This window comes from Pelecanus crispus, chromosome 3, assembly GCF_030463565.1.
Source record: "Pelecanus crispus isolate bPelCri1 chromosome 3, bPelCri1.pri, whole genome shotgun sequence".
Lineage (NCBI taxonomy): Eukaryota > Metazoa > Chordata > Aves > Pelecaniformes > Pelecanidae > Pelecanus > Pelecanus crispus.
This window is the reverse complement of record NC_134645.1, coordinates 131,409,521-131,427,517: the sequence shown is the minus strand read 5'-3', so window position 1 is coordinate 131,427,517 and position 17,997 is coordinate 131,409,521. Positions and strand designations below refer to the sequence as shown.

General features: G+C 62.2%; 2 protein-coding genes across 7 annotated transcripts; both read left to right on the top strand.

The window, feature by feature from the left end:
• The first annotated feature begins 793 nt into the window (after positions 1-793).
• Positions 794-4,716, top strand: TRIM35 (tripartite motif containing 35). Its single transcript, XM_075707824.1, has 6 exons — positions 794-1,237; positions 2,315-2,410; positions 2,791-3,021; positions 3,182-3,204; positions 3,695-3,816; positions 4,151-4,716. Exons 1-6 carry the CDS (start codon positions 794-796, stop codon positions 4,714-4,716), a joined length of 1,482 nt encoding a protein of 493 aa, XP_075563939.1.
• Positions 4,717-11,418: 6,702 nt separating this feature from the next.
• Positions 11,419-17,722, top strand: STMN4 (stathmin 4). Of its 6 annotated transcripts, XM_075707240.1 has the most exons (6): positions 11,419-11,464; positions 14,823-14,879; positions 15,322-15,417; positions 16,118-16,326; positions 16,519-16,710; positions 17,211-17,357. In XM_075707240.1, the coding sequence occupies exons 1-6, from the start codon at positions 11,419-11,421 to the stop codon at positions 17,355-17,357; spliced, it is 747 nt and encodes a 248-aa protein (XP_075563355.1). The 6 variants fall into 6 exon arrangements, with proteins under 6 accessions (XP_075563355.1, XP_075563357.1, XP_009485841.1 ...); XM_075707242.1 differs by lacking the exon at positions 11,419-11,464 and having other exon boundaries at positions 14,837-14,879; positions 16,121-16,326; positions 17,214-17,357; XM_009487566.2 differs by lacking the exons at positions 11,419-11,464; positions 17,211-17,357 and adding an exon at positions 17,663-17,722 and having other exon boundaries at positions 14,867-14,879; positions 16,121-16,326.
• Positions 17,723-17,997: the final 275 nt, after the last annotated feature.

The following is a 17,997-nucleotide window of genomic DNA, read 5'->3' as shown; positions in this document are numbered from 1 at the left end:
GGGGTCCGGGGACTGGGATCCGGGTCCGGGGGCTGCCCCGGGGGCTGGGGGTCCGGGTCTGGGGGCTACCCCGGGGCTGGGGTCCGGGTCCGGGGGCTGGGGGTCCGGAGGCTGCCCCGGGGCTGGGGTACGGGACCGGGGGCTGGGATCCGGGTCCGGGGGCTGCCCCGGGAACTGGGGGTCTGGATCTGGGGGCTACCCTGGGGTTGGGGTCCGGGTCCGGCGGCTGGGGTCCGGGACCGGGGGCTGCCCTGGGGCTGCGGTACGGGACCAAGAGCTGGGGTCCGGGTCCAGGGGCTGCGCCGGGGCTGGGGTACGGGACCAAGAGCTGGGGTCCGGGTCCGGGGGCTGGTGGTCTCCGGTCCGGGGGCTGCCCCAAGGCTGGGGGTCCGGGTCCAGGGACTGGGATCCGGGTCCGGGAGCTGTCCCGGGGCTGGGGGTCCGGGTCCGGGGGTCCGGGTCCGGGGGCTGTCCCGGGGCTGGGGTACGGGACCGAGAGCTGGGGTCCGGGTCCCGGGGCTGGGGGTCCGGGTCCGGGGCAAGCTCCGCGCAGGATCCGGCCGCCCCCAGCCCCTTCCCCGGGCACCGGCTGCATCCCGGCGCGGCGGCCGGAGCCTGCCCGCCCTTGGCGGCTGCCAGTGGCCCGGGGCGGTGTCACTCAGGCGGGAGCTGGCCGGGGAGGGAGCTGCGGGGTGAGTCACAGGCAGGAAAGCGATTGCATCAGGAACGGGGCCGTTTTTCCAGGCTCTTGGAAACCCCCGCTCCGGCCTCCATCCCCTCTCTCCCCAGCGCCATGGAGAAGGGAGCCAGCCCCTCGGGCAGCAGCTCGGTGGCCTTGGCTTCATCCTCCACGGCCACCTTCAAAGAGGAGCTGCTGTGCCCCATTTGCTACGAACCTTTCCGGGAAGCCGTGACGCTTTGCTGCGGCCACAATTTCTGCAAGGACTGCGTGAGCCGTTCCTGGGAGCACCGGCACCACGTGTGCCCCGTCTGCAAGGAAGCCTCCTCGTTCGATGACCTGCGCGTCAACCACACGCTCAACAACCTGGTGGAGATGATCCTCAAGGAGGAAGGGCAGTGGCGGGGCCGGGCGGGCACCCTCTGCCCCCTGCACCACGAGGAAGCCAAACTCTTCTGCCTGGAGGACAAGGAGTTGGCGTGCTTCGTCTGCCAGAGCTCCAAGCAGCACGAAGGGCACAAGATGCGGCCGGTGCAGGAGACGGCGGCGGATTTCAGGGTGAGGAACGCTCCAGAAAAGTGGGGGGGGGGGGGGCGACGACATGGAGAAGCACCCCTGCATCTGGAGGGGCGCAGCCCGCGCACGCCCTGACCCAAACTTGCCGGCACTTGGCTTTGGCTAGTGCGTGGCATGGTCGTACCCGCCGGCGTGCCGGGATGAAAGCCGAAGCAGCCATGCTGCGAGGGTGGATCCCCGCGGCAGTGCCCTGGCCGCATCGCTGCCCCACGCTCTCCCTGCCTAATAATTATCCAGTGCCACCCCGTCCCCCAGGGCACAGCCCGTTGCCCTGCGGTAAAGGGGAGCGGGGTGACGCTCCAAGGGGTTTGGCCCGGTCACCATGTTGCCTTGGCTCATTCTTCTTCCGCCGGGCTGGGCTGGATCTGGCCGTGCCGGTTATTGCAGCAGCTGGTTATTGCAGCAGCGCCTCGGGCTTGGGGAACGTGTTTGGGATGGGGGTTGCACAATTCCCCCCAGCCTGGGAGGGATGTGGGATGGGGGAGACGGCCCCGAGAGCTGTGGGGCAGGATGGGCCATGGCTGCGCGGGAAGGAGGAGGAGGAGGAGGAGGAGGAGACGGGCTCCGGCCGGCAGCTGGGCATCGTGCCAGGACACGCCGTGTTTTCCGGCTGGGAAAGCAGCTGCTGCCTCCCTGACTCAGCCTGTGGGGACGAGCCAGATTTCAAATGTCGCGGGGCAGCCACCCGGCTGCTGTTTTGCAAGGTTTTGGCACTGAACCTCCCTGGGAGCGGGGGCAGTGGCTGCCTGCGGCGCCGGGACAGGCAGGGACTTGACGGTGCATCAGTAGAAGGGCTTAAAAAACAGCGGGGAGGATTCACCACGGAGCAAAGCTCCTCTGCCTCCCTGCTTAGGGGTGGCGTGTTTGCACGGCCTCGCGCGGAACTGACCCCATGCAGCGCTGGCAGAATTGGGCCGCAGGAGGGGAAAGGGTGGATTGAACAAGAATCCTGCTTAACCTGCTTAACCTCGTCCTACTGGGTTTGGGGCTCTTGTCTTTCTGCACTGGAAACCCTGGGCGTAGATTTGCGAGGGTGCTGAAGGCGTCTCCTCCCCGCAGGCCAAGCTGAAGAACATGGAGACCTCGCTGCGGGATAAGGCGAAGGATTTCGGGGCCGTGCATCGCTCCTATGAGTCCATCTCCAAACACAATCAGGTGCGCAGTCCCTCCTGGCAGGGAAGAAATGGGCCTGATCCTGACGCACGCGTGCGCACGCCCTGGGCAGGAACGCAGCTGGCTCCGGGGTGGAACGCTGCACCCATCCTGGGCTGCTCCATCCCTGAGCGAGGAGAGCGATGCTGGGAGGAGGAAGGACTCGGATGGGGAATTAGGGACCGGGGTGATGGGGCTGTGCCCGCCGCGGCAGCGGGGACGTTGATTTTGGGAGGGCAGCGTGGTCCCAGCAGGAGCTCGGCGAGTCCCTGAGCGCTGGAGCTGGTCGGAGGGCTCCGGAGGAGCGTTTAGGGGGAGGATGGGGGGAGCCTAGGGGAGCTGGGGGCTCCGAAGGGAGGTGGTGACGTCCCCACACGGGGCAGGTGGAAGCGGTGCGGCTGGAGGAGCAGATCAGGAGGGAGTTTGAGAAGCTGCACGAGTTCCTGCGGGGCGAGGAGAAGGCGCTGCTGGCCCAGCTGCAGGAGGAGACGCGGCGCAAGCACGGCCTCATCGAGGGCAAGATGAAGCAGCTGGCGGAGGAGAGCCGGGCCCTGCTCAACGAAGCCCGCCAGCTCCAGGCGGACCTCAAGGAGGATGACTACACCTTCCTCATGGTAAAGCCCTGCCAGGGTGCTGCCCTGCGGCGCGTCACCCTCGCTGTGGCACCCTCCTGCCTCTGCCGGGGTGCAAGCAGGGCGCTGGGCGACCCTTTAGGTATTTGCAAGCCCCCTGACAAGTGGGGGGGCTGATGCCCGGTGTCTCCTTCTCTTTCAGACCCACAAGAACCGCAAGCGCAGGTAAGTCCCGGTCCCCACCGCGTCCCCTGCCTGGTGACATGGGGTGCTCGGGGGTTGCTGAGCCCCTGCATCCCCTCCCTGGGGCTGAACGGGGTCTCCTGCCTGGCTGCAGAGTGAGGTCTCTGCCCCAAGCACGTTTCCGTACCCACGCGTCCCCTCCGGCTCTGGGTGCTCCGGCAGAAGAAGGTGCTGGGGGTCCCCAAGGCCAGGCAGCACCCCTAGGTGCCTCCGGGCAGGATGGGTGGGGGGGGCACACATGCAGATGCAAAGCAGCACTGCAGGTCTTGGGGAAAGCATTAAAACCCTGATGTTGGGGGGGATTTGGCACTGGGACCCTCCTCGGGTGGTGATTCACCACCCTCTTGGGGTGAGAGCAAGGTCTGGGAGATGTGGGGTGCTGCTGGGGAAGCCCCTGCCAAAACACAGGGTGCCAGGAGACCCAGCCCAGTCCCTTCCTCCATCCCTGACCTGTCTTCATCCTCTGCCCCAGGATCGCCTGCACGGCCGAGGAGCCGGAGGCCGTGCCCTCGGGGATGCTCCTCGACGTCGCCAAATACCTGGGCTCGCTGCGATACAACGTGTGGAAGAAGATGCTGGACATCATCACCGTAGGTGAGGTGCTAGGTGGTTGTCCCAGGGCGAAAGCAGCCTTTGCGTGAGGCAAAGGGGTGGTGGGTGCTGGAGAAGAGCGTGGAGCAGCCATGCCTGCAGCTGATGGGCCTGGGGAAGAGGGTTGGAGAGCGTAAAGGGTGCTCTGGGGCGCTTGCAGCCCAAAAGGGAAGCCCTGGAGGGTGCGTTTCTCCATGGTGAGCTGGGGAAAGGATGGATGGATGGATGGATGGATGGATAGATAGATAGATAGATAGATACCTGCAGGGCTTTGGTCCCCCCCATAAGCTCATCCCTGCAGCAAGCCAGGCTCCTAACACCCATATCCGCACCGCAGTCCCCTTCAGCTTCGACCCCAACTCCGCGGCGGGCTGGCTCTCGGTGTCCGAGGACCTCGCCAGCGTCACCAACGGGGGCTACAAGCTGCTGGTGGAGAACCCCGAGCGCTTCACCTCGGCTCCCTGCATCCTGGGCTCCCACGGCTTCTCCACCGGCTTCCACACCTGGGAGGTGGACCTGGGCGGCATCACGAACTGGCGGGTGGGGGTGGCCCGGCCACGCGGTGGCACCCACTGGACCTTCCACCACGATGCTCGCTCCGGCTTCTGGTATATCTACCGCCTGCCCGGGAAGGACGGCGAGATGTGCCGAGCCTCCAACACGGCGCGTTCGGAGGCGGCGGTGGGTGACCTGAGACGGATCCGGGTGGAGCTGGACTGCGACGAAGGGGAGCTCTCCTTCTACGACGCCGACCGCAAGACCCACATCTACACCTTCCACGAGAAGTTCGGCGGCACCGTCTTCCCTTATTTCTACGTGGGGGGCACGCCGGTGGGCGCAATGCCCGAGGCGCTCCGCATCTGTCCCCTCCGGGTCCGCATCCACGAGGATGTCCCCGTCTAGTGGCCACCGTCTCCTGCCACCACCGCCTCTGCCTGCCTTTGGGGTTCTCCAGATGCTTTTTCAGCTTTCCTTAAAAAAAAAAAAAAAAAAGGAAAAAAGAATTTATGTATGTACTGCCTTTTTTTTTTAATTATTAATAAATATTCTGCTCTTCTTTCTGTGCCCAAATCACCCCAGCTCTTTTTCCTGCCCCTCTCTGTCACGGGTTAAAGCTGGGAAGGTCTCAGGGAGAAGGTATCTCCGTGCCGCGGGGCTGTAAATCGTAAATTAAATCATCTGGGAGCTTTCCAAGCTTGTACGAATGTTGCAGTTTGCAGAGCTCTGAGTCTCCCTGCTGTGGGTGAAGCAGGGGACGGTGGCCCTTGCTCCGGCACCTCGGGGATGGGAAAATCCCACACGGCTCGGCTGGATGTGGGCAGAAGCGTGTGTTTCCCCTCTTCAAGAAAAACCATCAATGGGGACATCCTTGAAAGTAAGAACCTGTCTCCTCCAACCCTTCTCCCCATGGCTTTACCCCTCTGAGGGGCTTTTCGATAAATCCCCAGCTCCGGGAGTCAGGTGATGACGTGCGGTTGGTGTTTGGAGGTGGAGGAAGCTCAGTGGTGGGATGAGGGGGACGCAAAAACCACCCTCTGCAGCCCCGTGCTGGGTCTGGCCCCTGCAGAGGGACCTGGCCAGGATGGACCCATGGGCCGAGGCCAACTGTGTGAGGTTCAACAAGGCCAAGTGCCGGGTCCTGCACTTGGGTCACAACAACCCCATGCAGCGCTGCAGGCTTGGGGAAGAGTGGCTGGAAAGCTGCCTGGCCGAAAAGGAGCTGGGGGTGTTGGTCGACAGCGGCTGAACATGAGCCAGCAGTGTGCCCAGGTGGCCAAGGAGGCCAACAGCATCCTGGCTTGTATCAGGAATGGTGTGGCCAGCAGGAGCAGGGCAGGGATCGTCCCCCTGTACTCGGCGCTGGTGAGGCCGCACCTGGAATGCTGTGTCCAGTTTTGGGCCCCTCACTCCAAGAAGGACATTGGGGTGCTGGGGCGTGTCCAGGGAAGGGCAGCGGAGCTGGGGCAGGGTCTGGAGCACAGGGCTGGTGGGGAGCGGCTGAGGGAGCTGGGGGTGTTCAGCCTGGAGAAGAGGAGGCTGAGGGGAGACCTGATCGCTCTGCAGCTCCGGACAGGAGGGGGCAGGGAGGGGGGTCGGGCTCTTCTCCCAAGGAACCAGCGATAGGACGAGAGGAAATGGGCTCAAGCTGCGCCAGGGGAGGTTTAGGTTGGAAATTAGGAAAAATTTCTTTACGGAAAGGGTGGTCAAGCATTGGAACAGGCTGCCCAGAGAGGTGGGGGAGTCCCCATCCCTGGAGGGGTTCAAAAAACGGGCAGAGGTGGCACCTGGGGACATGGTTCAGTCTGGTCTACCCTTGACTGGTTTAGTGTGGACTTGGTAGTGTAGGTTAATGGTTGGACTGGATGATCTTAAAAGTCTTTTCCAACCTCAACGATTCGATGATTCTATGATTCTATGATATTAATCCTGCCCAAAAGGCTTTTTCCTCCATCCTGGTGAGCACTCGGGGTTTAAAGGTGATGCCCCGGGGAAAGGGAAGGTTCCCGGTGGGCTGTGCTGCCTACGTGGCCCTCGCTGCCCAGCGCAGCCCGGCCGACCGGGACCTGGCTGGCAGGATGCTGATACGAACGGCTGGTTTCCATGGTTTCTCACCATTTGCATGGGATGCTCCTTAGGAACAAGAGCTGGTGGCGGAAAAACAAAAGGGAGATGTTGGAGGCGTGTGGCGCGGGGGCGACCCCGGGACTCCTCTGCCTTCCTTACGTCGGCTGACATTATCTCGCTCCAGCCGAGCATCCCTGGATACGGGGAAAGGAGGAAAATCGGCACGAGCATCCCATCTCCCTCCCTGCGCCGGACCCCGACGCTGCCAATCACCTCCTAAAAGCTGGCACTGCCTGGAAAATTGGGCATCCCCTGGCCAATTTAGGTGTTATTTGGGAATAATAAAAAGCCGGGGAAAGCTGAGTTGCCGGGGCTGGAGCAGGATGGGGCGTTTCTCTCTGTCAGGTCCACAGGGAGCATTTCCCTCCTGCGGCTGTGAGTGCCAGAGCAGGTGCCTGGCGTAAAAACGGCGATAAAGGGTGAAATGAGGCATCGCTTCGGCTGGCGAAACTGAAACGTTTTGACTTTTTTTCCGAGTCATTCAGCGAAAAAATTGCTTTGCAGGAAACAATATGAATTCATGAACTGCTTGGCTCCCTAAGACTCTGCGTTTGGTTTTTTTTTTTTTTTTTTTAGCGTAGCAAACGCTACCTGCATCTTCCCCTGAGCTTAATTTCATTCCCACGGAGGCAGAGAACTGGCTTTAAGTGGAAACCCAGGCAGCCCTGGGTGATGTCTCCCCGGGACCCAGCATTCGCTCGCACATCCCGCCATCGGAGCACAAATTTGGGGAAAGCTCCCGTAAGGGGCAGGCGGGTTTTGCGTGGGAATTATTATTAATTTCCTCCTTAATTATTCCCAAATATTATTAATTAACTCCTCTGCAGCCAGCGCATCTTTCCCTGATGCCTGAGATCCCTCCTGGGACACGCTGGTTACTTGCAGGACATTTTCCAAGCTCAACCCTTCCTCCTTGCAGCAATTAGAAGGATCTCTTCCCCCCCCCCCCCCCCCCTTATTAGTAATCGTAGTATCATCAATATGATCATTATTATTATTTTAGCATCATTTTTGGCTGCTCACGCCAAGGACGGGGAGCGATGGGCCCCTCTCCCACCTGCGGGGTGCCCGGAATCCCGCTCCCCATCCATCCCGGTGCTGCTCCCCTGTGAGGGGTGGGTGGGCACCCCCATCCACGGGTGGGCGTGGGGTGCGAGTGGGGCTCCCCGCTATCTGGGGGGGGGGGGGGGAAAGGGGGCTGCATCCACCCGGGGGACGGCTGGGGTTGCTGCAGTGAAGCCCCCCACCCCATCAGGCTGTACTGCCCCCCCCCCCCCCCCCTCCCGCAGCATCCCCCCCATTTATGGGGACGGACGATATTTCGGAGAAGCAGGCGGCTCTCCCATTGGCTCGCAGCCGGGCAATGACGTAATTTCTGCCCAATCCGGGGGAGGACAGCACCTTTTTTTTCCCCGCCCCCTCCCCAGCCCTCCCTCACCCTGGGTACCAGCACGGTGCATCCCGGAGGGGTGGGGGGGGCAAGTGGGGACCCCCCCTCCCCAAGGAGGTTTCCTGGGGGGGTGCAGGGTCCTGGGGGGGTGCAGAGCCCTGGGGGGTGCAGGGTCCTGGGGGGTGCAGAGTCCTGGGGCGTGCAGGGTCCTGGGGGGTGCAGAGCCCTGGGGGGTGCAGGGTCCTGCGGGGTGCAGAGCCCTGGGGGGTGCAGGGTCCTGGGGCGTGCAGGGTCCTGGGGGGTGCAGAGTCCTGGGGCGTGCAGGGTCCTGGGGGGTTCAGAGTCCTGGGGGGTGCAGGGTCCTGGGGGGTGCAGAGTCCTGGGGTGTGCAGGGTCCTGGGGTGTGCAGGGTCCTGGGGGGTGCAGAGCCCTGGGGTGTGCAGGGTCCTGGGGGGTGCAGGGTCCTGGGGACGGATCCTGCCCCCGGGTGCTCAGCGCTGGGGCGGGAGGGCTGGGGCTGAGCCTGGGCCCCTGCATTGGATGGCTGGGATCTGCTGGCTGCTCCGCCGGCTCTTCCCAGGGCCATGGATCCTTCGGGATGAGGAGGGTCCAAAGCTGTGGGTCTTTTTCCTAAAGGATCTGCGGATACTGAACCTTTCAGAGGAGACTGGAGATGTCCTGGGAGAGGAATCTGGGGCATTGGAGGGATGCAGAGCCCACTTCCAGCCCTGCAACCCCCCCAAGCAGGGCTGGAGGATGGGAAAGGGCTTGGGGGGGAAAATCCATATATGCTCACCCCATCCTTAGGGACTCCCCTGGACGCCTGCTCTCATCCGAGCGGCATCCCGGGGCACACGGACCTTCCTGCGTGGCCGTCCTCGTGCTCCAGCCCCGTTGGCCCAGAGGCTGCGGATGGGTCCCACACGCTGTGAAAGGTTTCCCCCAACCCTCCCACCCGTGCCCGGGAAAGGTTTGGATGCTGGCGCTGGGATGCCGAGCAAGTTTCCCTAAGCCGGCGGGCTGCAGCCACGGGAAGAGGCAAACCCTTCGCCTCCCGTGGCCTCCTCTCGCTGCCGGGGCTCTTTCCTCCCCAGCATCAGCCTGGCTCCATGGCCAACCTCTCCTCCAGCCGCCTCCTGCCGCGTCCTGTCCCAGAGCTGGGGACAGTCCCACACCATCCTGACACCCTGGGAACGGTTTGGTGGGGACGGCGGGGATGGAAAAGGGGTGGCCCGTGGCGGCCCGCAGTCCCCATTGCCCTGGGTAGACCCAAATCTCCTTGGCCTCCTTTTTCTGCGCCTCGTTTAGTTTAGACCAGCACGTGCTGCTGGAGAAAAACCAGTTCCCAGCGTTGGAGCAGCCAGGAGGCTTTGCAGGGTGGAGGGTGATAGCCCCCGCGTGTCCCCAGAGCCACAACCTTAACACAGGGGCTCCAGGAGCTGAAACCGAGCTCCATCCCACCAAACGCCGGTCCTGCGGAGCTGGGGGACAAGGAGACCCCTCAAGACGCGATGTCCCCCCACCCCAGGGCTCCCGGTACCTCCCCCAGCTCCAGCAACCCCAGCCAGCCACGCAGCTAAACCGTGGCCATTAACGCGGGGTGGCAGGGAGGGGTTTGTGCCCCCAGCCTGGACCACGGGGAGCTCAAAGGAACATTTGAGCCGAGCCCCCCCCGCACCCCCCGCCGTGGGGTGCCACTCACCCCGGTGCCAGCCGCCGCAGGGACCGTCCCGCAGCCACGTGGGTCCCCACAATGGCTGTTTGTCCCCCCGTCGGCCGCGGCGTCTCAACTCTTTCCTCCCCTCGGCCCCTCCGTCGCGGGGCCGCGCTCCGTTCCCTCTGCAGCTCCCGCGGGCACCCTACCCACAGCACCCACGCCTGGGTGGGCACCCGAGTCCTGCCGAGCCGGGGGGGCTCCGGCGCGGAGCTCGCTCGTCGCCTGAGGATGCTTTCGGAGGGAAGGGATGCGCCGTTGAGTTTCAGCGGGACGTGGTACGGGTGCGAAACGGCTGAGCTGCCATCTCACGCAGGCGGTGTCACCCCCGTTTCACAGAATTTGGGTGGGAAGGGACCTTTAGAGGCCACCCAGCCCAACCCCTGCAGTGAGCAGGGACAGCTTCAACCAGAGCAGGGTGCTCAGAGCCCCGTCCAACCTGGCCTGGGATGTTTCCAGGGATGGGGCATCTCCCACCTCTCTGGGCAACCCCTTCCAGTGCTTCACCACCCTCAGTGTAAAAAAAAAAAAGAGAAGTCTTCCTCGTGTCCAGTCTAAACTTACCCTCTTTCAGTTTAAAACCATTCCCCCTTGTCCTGTTGCTACAGGTCCTGCTAAAAAGCCTTTCTCCATCTTCCTTATAAGCCCCCTTTATATACTGAAATATATAAAAACCACAATGATGTCTCCCCGCAGCCTTCTCTTCCCCAGGCTGCACAAGCCCAGCTCTCCCAGCCTGGCCTCAGAGCAGAGCTGCTCCAGCCCTCGGACCATTTCTGTGGCCTCCTCTGGCCCCGCTCCAACAGCTCCGCGTCCTTCTTGTCCTGAGGGCCCCCAGAGCATTTCCAGCTGGGTCACCCTGCCCTTCCCAACGTCCCGAGGCTTTGCAGAGCCACCCTACATTCGTTTTCCAGGGGGAACCCCCTCCCCACAGCCACCTTGATGCTCATTGCGTAACGGAGGAGACCGATGCCTAAATATACCCGCACGGTTCCCCGGAGGTGCCGGGTTTGTGATCGCCGTCAGACGGAGCCGTCGGTGCTAAATAGGCCAGAGCGAAGCAGATCTTGGGGGGAAAAAATCGGTTTATGGGAAAGGCACAGCCCTAAGAGATGCCCTAGCTCTGCCGGGGCTCCCCGGGGACCTGCGCTCGCCCCGGCATCCACGGCGGCATGACACCGAAATAGTTTCGGGATCTGGGACTCGGCCTCTCCGAGCTCCCCTTGCCCAATTTGTGGGAGGATAACGAGTCCTCGTGTGCCTTCGGGGCTGGGAACGGGTGACACCGGGCTCGTGGCCGCATCCCGGGCCAGGGAGGACGGGGGGGGGCACCCCGTCGCGCGGAGTGGGGCGGTTTGACCCCATCGGAGATGCCACCAGGACCCGGTTAAACCCTCCGAGTCCCTTTCTTTGTCACTTTGTCACTCTCCAGCTTTGTCCTGCTCTAGCAGAGCGCCGAAGCTCGCCCTCCACCGCGCTCTCAGCCCTTTCCATCCATCACCCCTCCCCAGAACCCCCCAAAAAAAACCCTTTTCGGGCCAAATCCAGCCCCTCGCCCCCACCCACCTCCACCTCCTTCCCCCCTCTTCGCTTTTACCATTTTTTCCCTCTTTTTTTCACGTGGTTTTTTTTTTTTTACCCCCCTTTTTATTTTTTTTTAATTTTTTTTTTTTTTTTTTTTTTCCCCCCAGGTCCAGCCCAAAAATAGCTGCTGGGCGTGATGTCACCGGGCTGGTACCCGGTTCGTACAGTCCCCCGACCAATCAGCGGCGGCGGAGCGGCTGCGCCAATCGCCGGCCGGGGAGGTGATGTCATGGGGGGCTCGGGGGGCCCCCCGGGTGGGATGCTCCACGCAGACCCCCCACGCCCGCGTTAAATGAGCCCGGAGAGCGCCGAGAAGCAGCCCAAGAGCCGGCGGTGGGGTGAGTGCCTTGGGTGGGGGGCGTCCTTGTTTGATGGGTGGGAGGGTGGGGTGGTTTTTTTTTTTTTTTTTTGGAAGGCGAAGGGTTGAAAACTTTTTGGGGAGAGGGTTGGTGGGGGGGGGCAGGGGGTCCCTGGATGTCGCTTTCTGGCCTCTTTGTCCCCGTCCCCATCCCTCCAGCATCCATCCAGCAAGCCCCCAGCCCACCCCCCTCACGCCCTCACCCTTTTTGGGGTGGTACCCCCCCCCGCCGTCCGAGCAGGCACGGACCCCCCCGCCGTGGGGCTTTTTCCACCCTCCTGGACAGCAGGAATTATTGGGGGGGGGGGGCTGGTGTGCCCCCACCTCATCTCCACAGCCGAGCCCGGGCTGCTGGAGACCCTCCCCTCACCCCCTTCCATGGCGGGCCTCATCCTGCCCTGCCACGCCGGGGCGTGGGGCAGCCCACGGTGCTGGGGGGGGGGGGGATGCAGGGATGGGGCTCAGCATCCTCCCCCTCGCCCCACCATCCCCGGGAGGGGCCCGCACCCCCCTCCCCAGCATCCTCAGGCCCCCCCGGGGGTGTGGGGGGGGGTGCGTTGCCTCGCCTGGAGCCCCCCAAATGTGGGTGCAGGGGCGCGGAGGCAGGGGGGCAGGGCCAGCCTGAATTATTGATGGTGGCAGGATGCTGGTGGAGGTGACCTGCAGGCGCTGAAATATTTATTCCAGGGAGGGGGGAAAGCGAGAGGGAGGGAGGAGGTGGCTGCCATCCTGCTTCTCCAGGGAGGGGGGAAAGCAGCCATTGCTTGGCAGCTCCAAGGGAGGGAGCGGGGACCCCCCCCCTCCGCTCCTCCATCCCCTCCCTCCAGCGCTGGGTGCTTCTTCCAGGGAAGGGGATGGGAGATTTGGGGGGTCCCCACCGTCTCAGGGGATGTACAGCACAGAGCTCAGGGTGTGAAATGGGATTGCAGCCCCTTTGGGGTCTGATCAGGGCCCCCTCCCTGCCACGTGCGCCTCGCCGGGAATGGGATCGCTCCCGCGGGCTCGCTGCGCTGGGGGGGGTTTGAGCGAGGTCTCAGTTCGGGGGTGACAGCAGTGGCAGGGCCCCCACCACACCCCGCTCCCCTTGGGCTGGGCGGGGGGCACCGGGGCTGGGAAGCAGAGAGGAAAAAGGGCTCAGCAGGGAGGGGTTTCCCTTGTGCAGGAGCCTCCAAAAACCTTGAACAGCATCTTCATCCAGGGAGGAGGAGCGGGGCTGGCAGCCCACCGCCCTTTCCCCCGCCAGCCGGCAGCATCCCTGGGGCTGGATCTCATCCTCCTCCCCATTTTGGGTCTTTGAGCTCTGCATTTTATCCTCCAGTCAGGGCACAAATGCCACGTGAGGGCTGGGAGAAGGGTTTCTGTAACACGAAAGGCATCCAGCTCCCCTCCCACCCCTGCAATCCCAGGGAAAATGAGGATTTGGGGAGGGGGGGGGGGGGGGGGGTACGAGCAAGAATAATGCCCAAGCTCCGGGCTGTCGGAGCTCCAGGCACAGCCTCGTGTCGGCACACGAGCCGTCAGAGCATCCCCGCCCTGCCTTGGCACCGCGCTTGGCAAGCGCCTCCTGAAAAGAGGTTGTAGCGAGGTGGGTGTTGGTCTCTTCTCCCAAGTAGATAATGATAGGATGAGAGGAAATGGGCTCAAGCTGCGCCTGGGGAGGTTTAGATTGGATATTAGGAAAAATTTCTCCATGGAAAGAGTGGTCAAGCATTGGAACAGGCTGCCCAGAGAGGTGGGGGAGTCCCCAGCCCTGGAGGGGTTCAAAAACAGGCAGAGGTGGCACTTGGGGACATGGTTTAGTGGGCATGGGGGTGTTGGGTTGATGGTTGGGCTGATGATCTTAGAGGGCCTTTCCAACCTTAGTGATTCCTGGTTTTACTTTCATGAAAAAATAACCCAGCCCCCAAGCCAGGAAACACGAAATTCTTCCTCTCCCCTGAACTGGTTTAGTGGTGGACTTGGTAGTGTGAGGTTAATGGTTGGACTGGATGATCTTAAAGGTCTTTTCCAACCTCAACGATTTGATGATTCTGTGATTCGATAAGGGAAAACCCTTCTGCCAAGCAAGGAGGAAAACTCTTGGTGGGGGTACAACCCTGGGTAACCCCCAAACCTGACCAGCCCTGGCTCCAGGGGTCACCTAAAAGAGGGCAGCATCTCTGGGGAAGGTGTCCCCAGCAGGTTGTCCCCACATTTTGTCCCTCTTCCCACCTCTGGCAGCTGCGGGCAGGATATTTGCGTGATCCTCGTGTCAGATCCCAGCAGGACGGGGGATGAAGGGCCAGGATTTCTCGGGACCCCCCCAGATCGAGCTGGGTTGGAGTTTGTTCAGGCTGTGGGAGCTGGCAGTGCCCTGACGGCTCTGGGATGCCCCCAGAGTGGGGTTGTCCCTTACCTGGAAGGGGCTGCAAGGATTTAAGAGTCCCTGTTTTAAGGAAGGATTTTGTGCGTGCACACGTGTGGGTTGTGCAGGTATGGGCAGCTCAGAGCGGGGAAGGGCTGCGTGTGCCAGGCACACCCCACCGGCTGCTGCCATCATCCCAGTGTGTGCCCATCGCATCACACCAGTGTGTGATCCCAACTCATGTACCCATCGCATCACACCAGTGTGTGGTCCCAACTCATGTACTCATCACATCACACCAGCGTGTGATCCCAACTCATGTACCCATCGCATCACACCAGTGTGTGGTCCCAACTCATGTACCCATCACATCACACCAGTGTGTGATCCCAACTCACGTACTCATCACATCACACCAGTGTGTGATCCCAACTCACGTACCCATCACATCACACCAGTGTGTGGTCCCAACTCACGTACTCATCACATCACACCAGTGTGTGGTCCCAACCCATGTACCCATCGCATCACACCAGTGTGTGATCCCAACTCACATACCCATCACATCACACCAGCATGCACCCATCCCAACTCACGTACCCATTGCATCTCACCAGCATGTGATCCCAACTCACGTACCCATTGCATCTCACCAGCATGTGATCCCAACACACGTACCCATCGCATCACACCAGTGTGCGCCCATCCCAGCTCACGTACCCATCGCATCACACCACATCTGTGTGCCCACCTCACCAGTGCATGCCCACCACACCAGCATGTGCCCACCCCATGCTGGCAGTGCGTGCCCACCACAGCACCCGCAGTGTGCACACAAGGCCATGTGCGGGCAGCTGTCCCACTGCCTGCAGGGGACAGGCAGGGCTGGGCGATGCCCCCAGCCCCAGGGCACCCCGCAATGGGTGGGCAAGGCTGGGTGATGCCCCCAGCCCCTGGAACACCCCACACTGACCCTGGCTCTTTCCTCCTGCAGGCCCCGGAACGCTTTTGCTTCAGACGCCCAAGGAATTTCACGCTATGACTCTGGCTGGTACGGCACCGTCACAGGGCTGCACGTGGGGACAGGGGACAGCATGGCTCACTCAAGCCCATGAACACAACCCTGGCACCTACCCCATGCTGGGGCACCCCTAGTTTGAGTGGGACCCCATCCAAACCGCCTTGGGGATCGCTCTGCCCTGGGCTAACCCCTGCCCTGGGATGCTCACAGCATCCCGGTGATGGCAGGCAAGGGGTTGTGCATGGCGATAACACACCAGGACAGACATAACTTGCCTCTGCATGCCTCAGTTTCCCCTTTGCACACCTTGCTTCCCCCACCCAAATCACCCTGTTTTGCAATATCTGGGCAAGCTTCAGTGCCAGCTGCCGGCCCCGTCCCAGCCCTTCCCTGGAATGTGGCAGTCCCTGCCCCGGATGCCTGGCAGGATCCCCCCTACCCCTCTGACCCTAATCCCACCATCTCTTCCCAGCTTACAAAGAGAAGATGAAGGAGCTGCCTCTCGTCTCCCTCTTTTGCTCCTGTTTCCTCTCGGACCCCCTCAACAAGCCGGCGTACACATATGAAGGTAGGCGCCTGCTGCCCACCCACGGCCAAGGAGTGCACGAACAGTGGGAGCTGTGGGGGCTGCAGACCCCCCCTTGGCATGAGCGGGGTCACCCTCAAATCAAGAGAAGTGGCTCCACAGTTTGCTGGCACTGGCTGGAAGCTGGGAGCCAGTTTGGGGTCAGGGCAGGGGGGCTCAGGCAGCCCCCCCGTGCTGTGGCACCGCGGCACGAAGCACTGGGCGTGGGCTCGGTATTTTTAGGCAAACGGTGCTGGGTGATTCAGACTGATTCATGTCAGCGGGTCCAGAGGCGACAGCGGCAGCGGAGGGGGATGCCCAGCCTTGGGGTGCTCCTCCTGGCTCGCTGTACGGGGATCTGCATCCAGAAAGGGGCTTCATGGTCCCATTCCCATTCCCTGAAGCAGGGCTGAATGCTGCCCTACTTGCTCACCTCTCCCTCAGGGGGATGCCCAGCCCCTCAGCTCACCCAAATATTCCCAGCTCAACTCCCTTGATGGGGGTCTTGGAGTCCGTAGCCCAACCCATGGCATTGGGACTGAATTGCAGGGGTGCATTTGGGGTGCAGGGATTTGGGTGAAACCAGTAAAGATCGGGGAAGGTGGTGGTGTGTGGGTGGGCTGCAAGTGTGGGACCCTGGGGTGGCTCGCCCGAAGGAGTGGGATGCACCTGTAGCAGCAGTCAGCCCATGTCCCTCTCCCAGCAGACACGGTAGACCTCACTTGGTGCGTCATCTCCGACATGGAAGTCATCGAGCTCAACAAGCGGACCTCGGGGCAGTCCTTCGAGGTCATCCTGAAGCCCCCGTCGTTTGACGGCATCCCCGAGTTCAATGCCTCCCTGCCCCGGCGGCGCGACCCGTCCTTGGAGGAGATCCAGAAGAAGCTGGAGGCAGCGGAGGAGAGGAGGAAGGTAGGCCCAGCAGCTCATGCACGGCACTGCAGCATGGGGATGTGTCATGGGGACACACAACCTTGCACTTGGGGTGTTCAGCAAGGCACGCCCACCTTTCGGGATGTTGCTGAGTTTGGAAGGGATGGTTTTGGACGGGAGGGTAAGGAACCCAAGGTGCACATGGCCATTGCATCTGCTTTGCCCACACAGTACCAGGAGGCTGAGCTGTTGAAGCATCTGGCAGAGAAGCGGGAGCACGAGCGGGAGGTCATCCAGAAGGCCATCGAGGAGAACAACAACTTCATCAAAATGGCCAAAGAGAAGCTGGCGCAGAAGATGGAGTCCAACAAGGAGAACCGCGAGGCCCATTTAGCGGCCATGCTGGAGCGCTTGCAGGAGAAGGTGAGAGCCTGGCAAGGAAGGAGGGGGGATGTGCTGGGACATGGGTCCAGGAGGGTGTCACAGGACACACGGGCACCCTGCATGGCTCTTGGGGTGGCATTACCCCCTGGGGACACCACCAAAGGGGGGGACCCCTCTTCCTATCCCACTATGCAGCGATACCCAAACGCAATGTCTCACCCGGGGTGGGAGGGTCCTACCTGGGGACCCACCAAGCCCAACGTGTCCATAGGCTCACGCGTGGTTGGTGGGTGGATAGCTGGGACCCATATCTCATCCACAGACATGCAACACCTTTGCTTTCCCCATGTCCCACCATGATGGCCTTGACCCACTGCTGGCAATTTTTCCACCTCCCGGGTGGCAGATCTTCCCTTGGTCTCTTCCCCAGCGGCCGTGGAGCCATCAGCTCCCTGATGGAGCTGGAGGGGTCCGTGCTGCCATGCTAGGAGATGCTTCCACCCTGCCAGCCTGTGCAGACCTCTTCTCTCTCCCCGAAGCAGGTCTGTTCCCAACCTCAGCACGGAAGGTCCCACCCTCACCACCTCCAGCTCCCTCCAAAACATCCCTTCTGCAAGGAGCTCGCCCAGTGCCCTTCTCCAAACGCCTCAGCTAGCCTTGGGTCAGAGGCAGAGAGCACGAGATAATGAAGGACAATCCGAGCTAACCCCATCTCCTTGGGGCTCCCGGTCCATCCTGTCTGGTTGACGTCTACCTCCTAGCTAGAGGGCGAGGACAATCTGTCCCTGAGTGCCTCCACAGTCCTTAAAACACCCCAGGGGAGGAGAGGACGCTGTTGACCCATCGGTGGTGTCCCTCCGGGGATGAACCTCGCAAACGCCCTCGTGCCTTCGAACCCCTCCGAAGCAGCTGGCCAGCCCGTGGGGACCCTGAAGTCTGTCCAGCTAACGCGTGTCCCCCCTCCTCCTTCCCTCCTACCCCCCTCCCACAGGACAAACACGCAGAAGAAGTGAGGAAAAACAAGGAGCTCAAGGAAGAAGCCTCCAGGTAAAGAGGCGATGGTTGGACTGACAGCTCCGGGGAGGTGGCAAAGGCTGCCGCAGCGCAAGGTTGGATGGTGGAAGGGTGGACGTTCCTCTGCTTTCTTTGTTCGTGAATGTAAAGAGTTGACCAGTGAAGCCATCCTATTCGTTTCGGGGAGGGTGGGGAGGGAGGAGAAAGGAGGGAGGGTGGGCGGGAGGGTGCTGGCTTTGGGATGCCCACCTCCTTGGTGGGTCTCACGAGCTGCCCGTCAACCAGGTCTGAAGGAGACAGCCAAGGGCTGGC

What these genes read in the sequence shown, in the direction of transcription:
- TRIM35 (XM_075707824.1), top strand. Translation starts at nt 794, where the DNA reads ATGGAGAAGGGAGCCAGCCCCTCGGGCAGCAGCTCGGTGGCCTTGGCT. An exon ending in AGACGGCGGCGGATTTCAGG is followed by an intron (nt 1,238 to 2,314) that starts GTGAGGAACGCT and finishes TCCTCCCCGCAG; the next exon opens with GCCAAGCTGAAGAACATGGA. An exon ending in ATGACTACACCTTCCTCATG is followed by an intron (nt 3,022 to 3,181) that starts GTAAAGCCCTGC and finishes CTTCTCTTTCAG; the next exon opens with ACCCACAAGAACCGCAAGCG.
- STMN4 (XM_075707240.1), top strand. Translation starts at nt 11,419, where the DNA reads ATGAGCCCGGAGAGCGCCGAGAAGCAGCCCAAGAGCCGGCGGTGGG. An exon ending in TCACGCTATGACTCTGGCTG is followed by an intron (nt 14,880 to 15,321) that starts GTACGGCACCGT and finishes ATCTCTTCCCAG; the next exon opens with CTTACAAAGAGAAGATGAAG. An exon ending in TGGAGCGCTTGCAGGAGAAG is followed by an intron (nt 16,711 to 17,210) that starts GTGAGAGCCTGG and finishes CTCTCCCCGAAG; the next exon opens with CAGGTCTGTTCCCAACCTCA.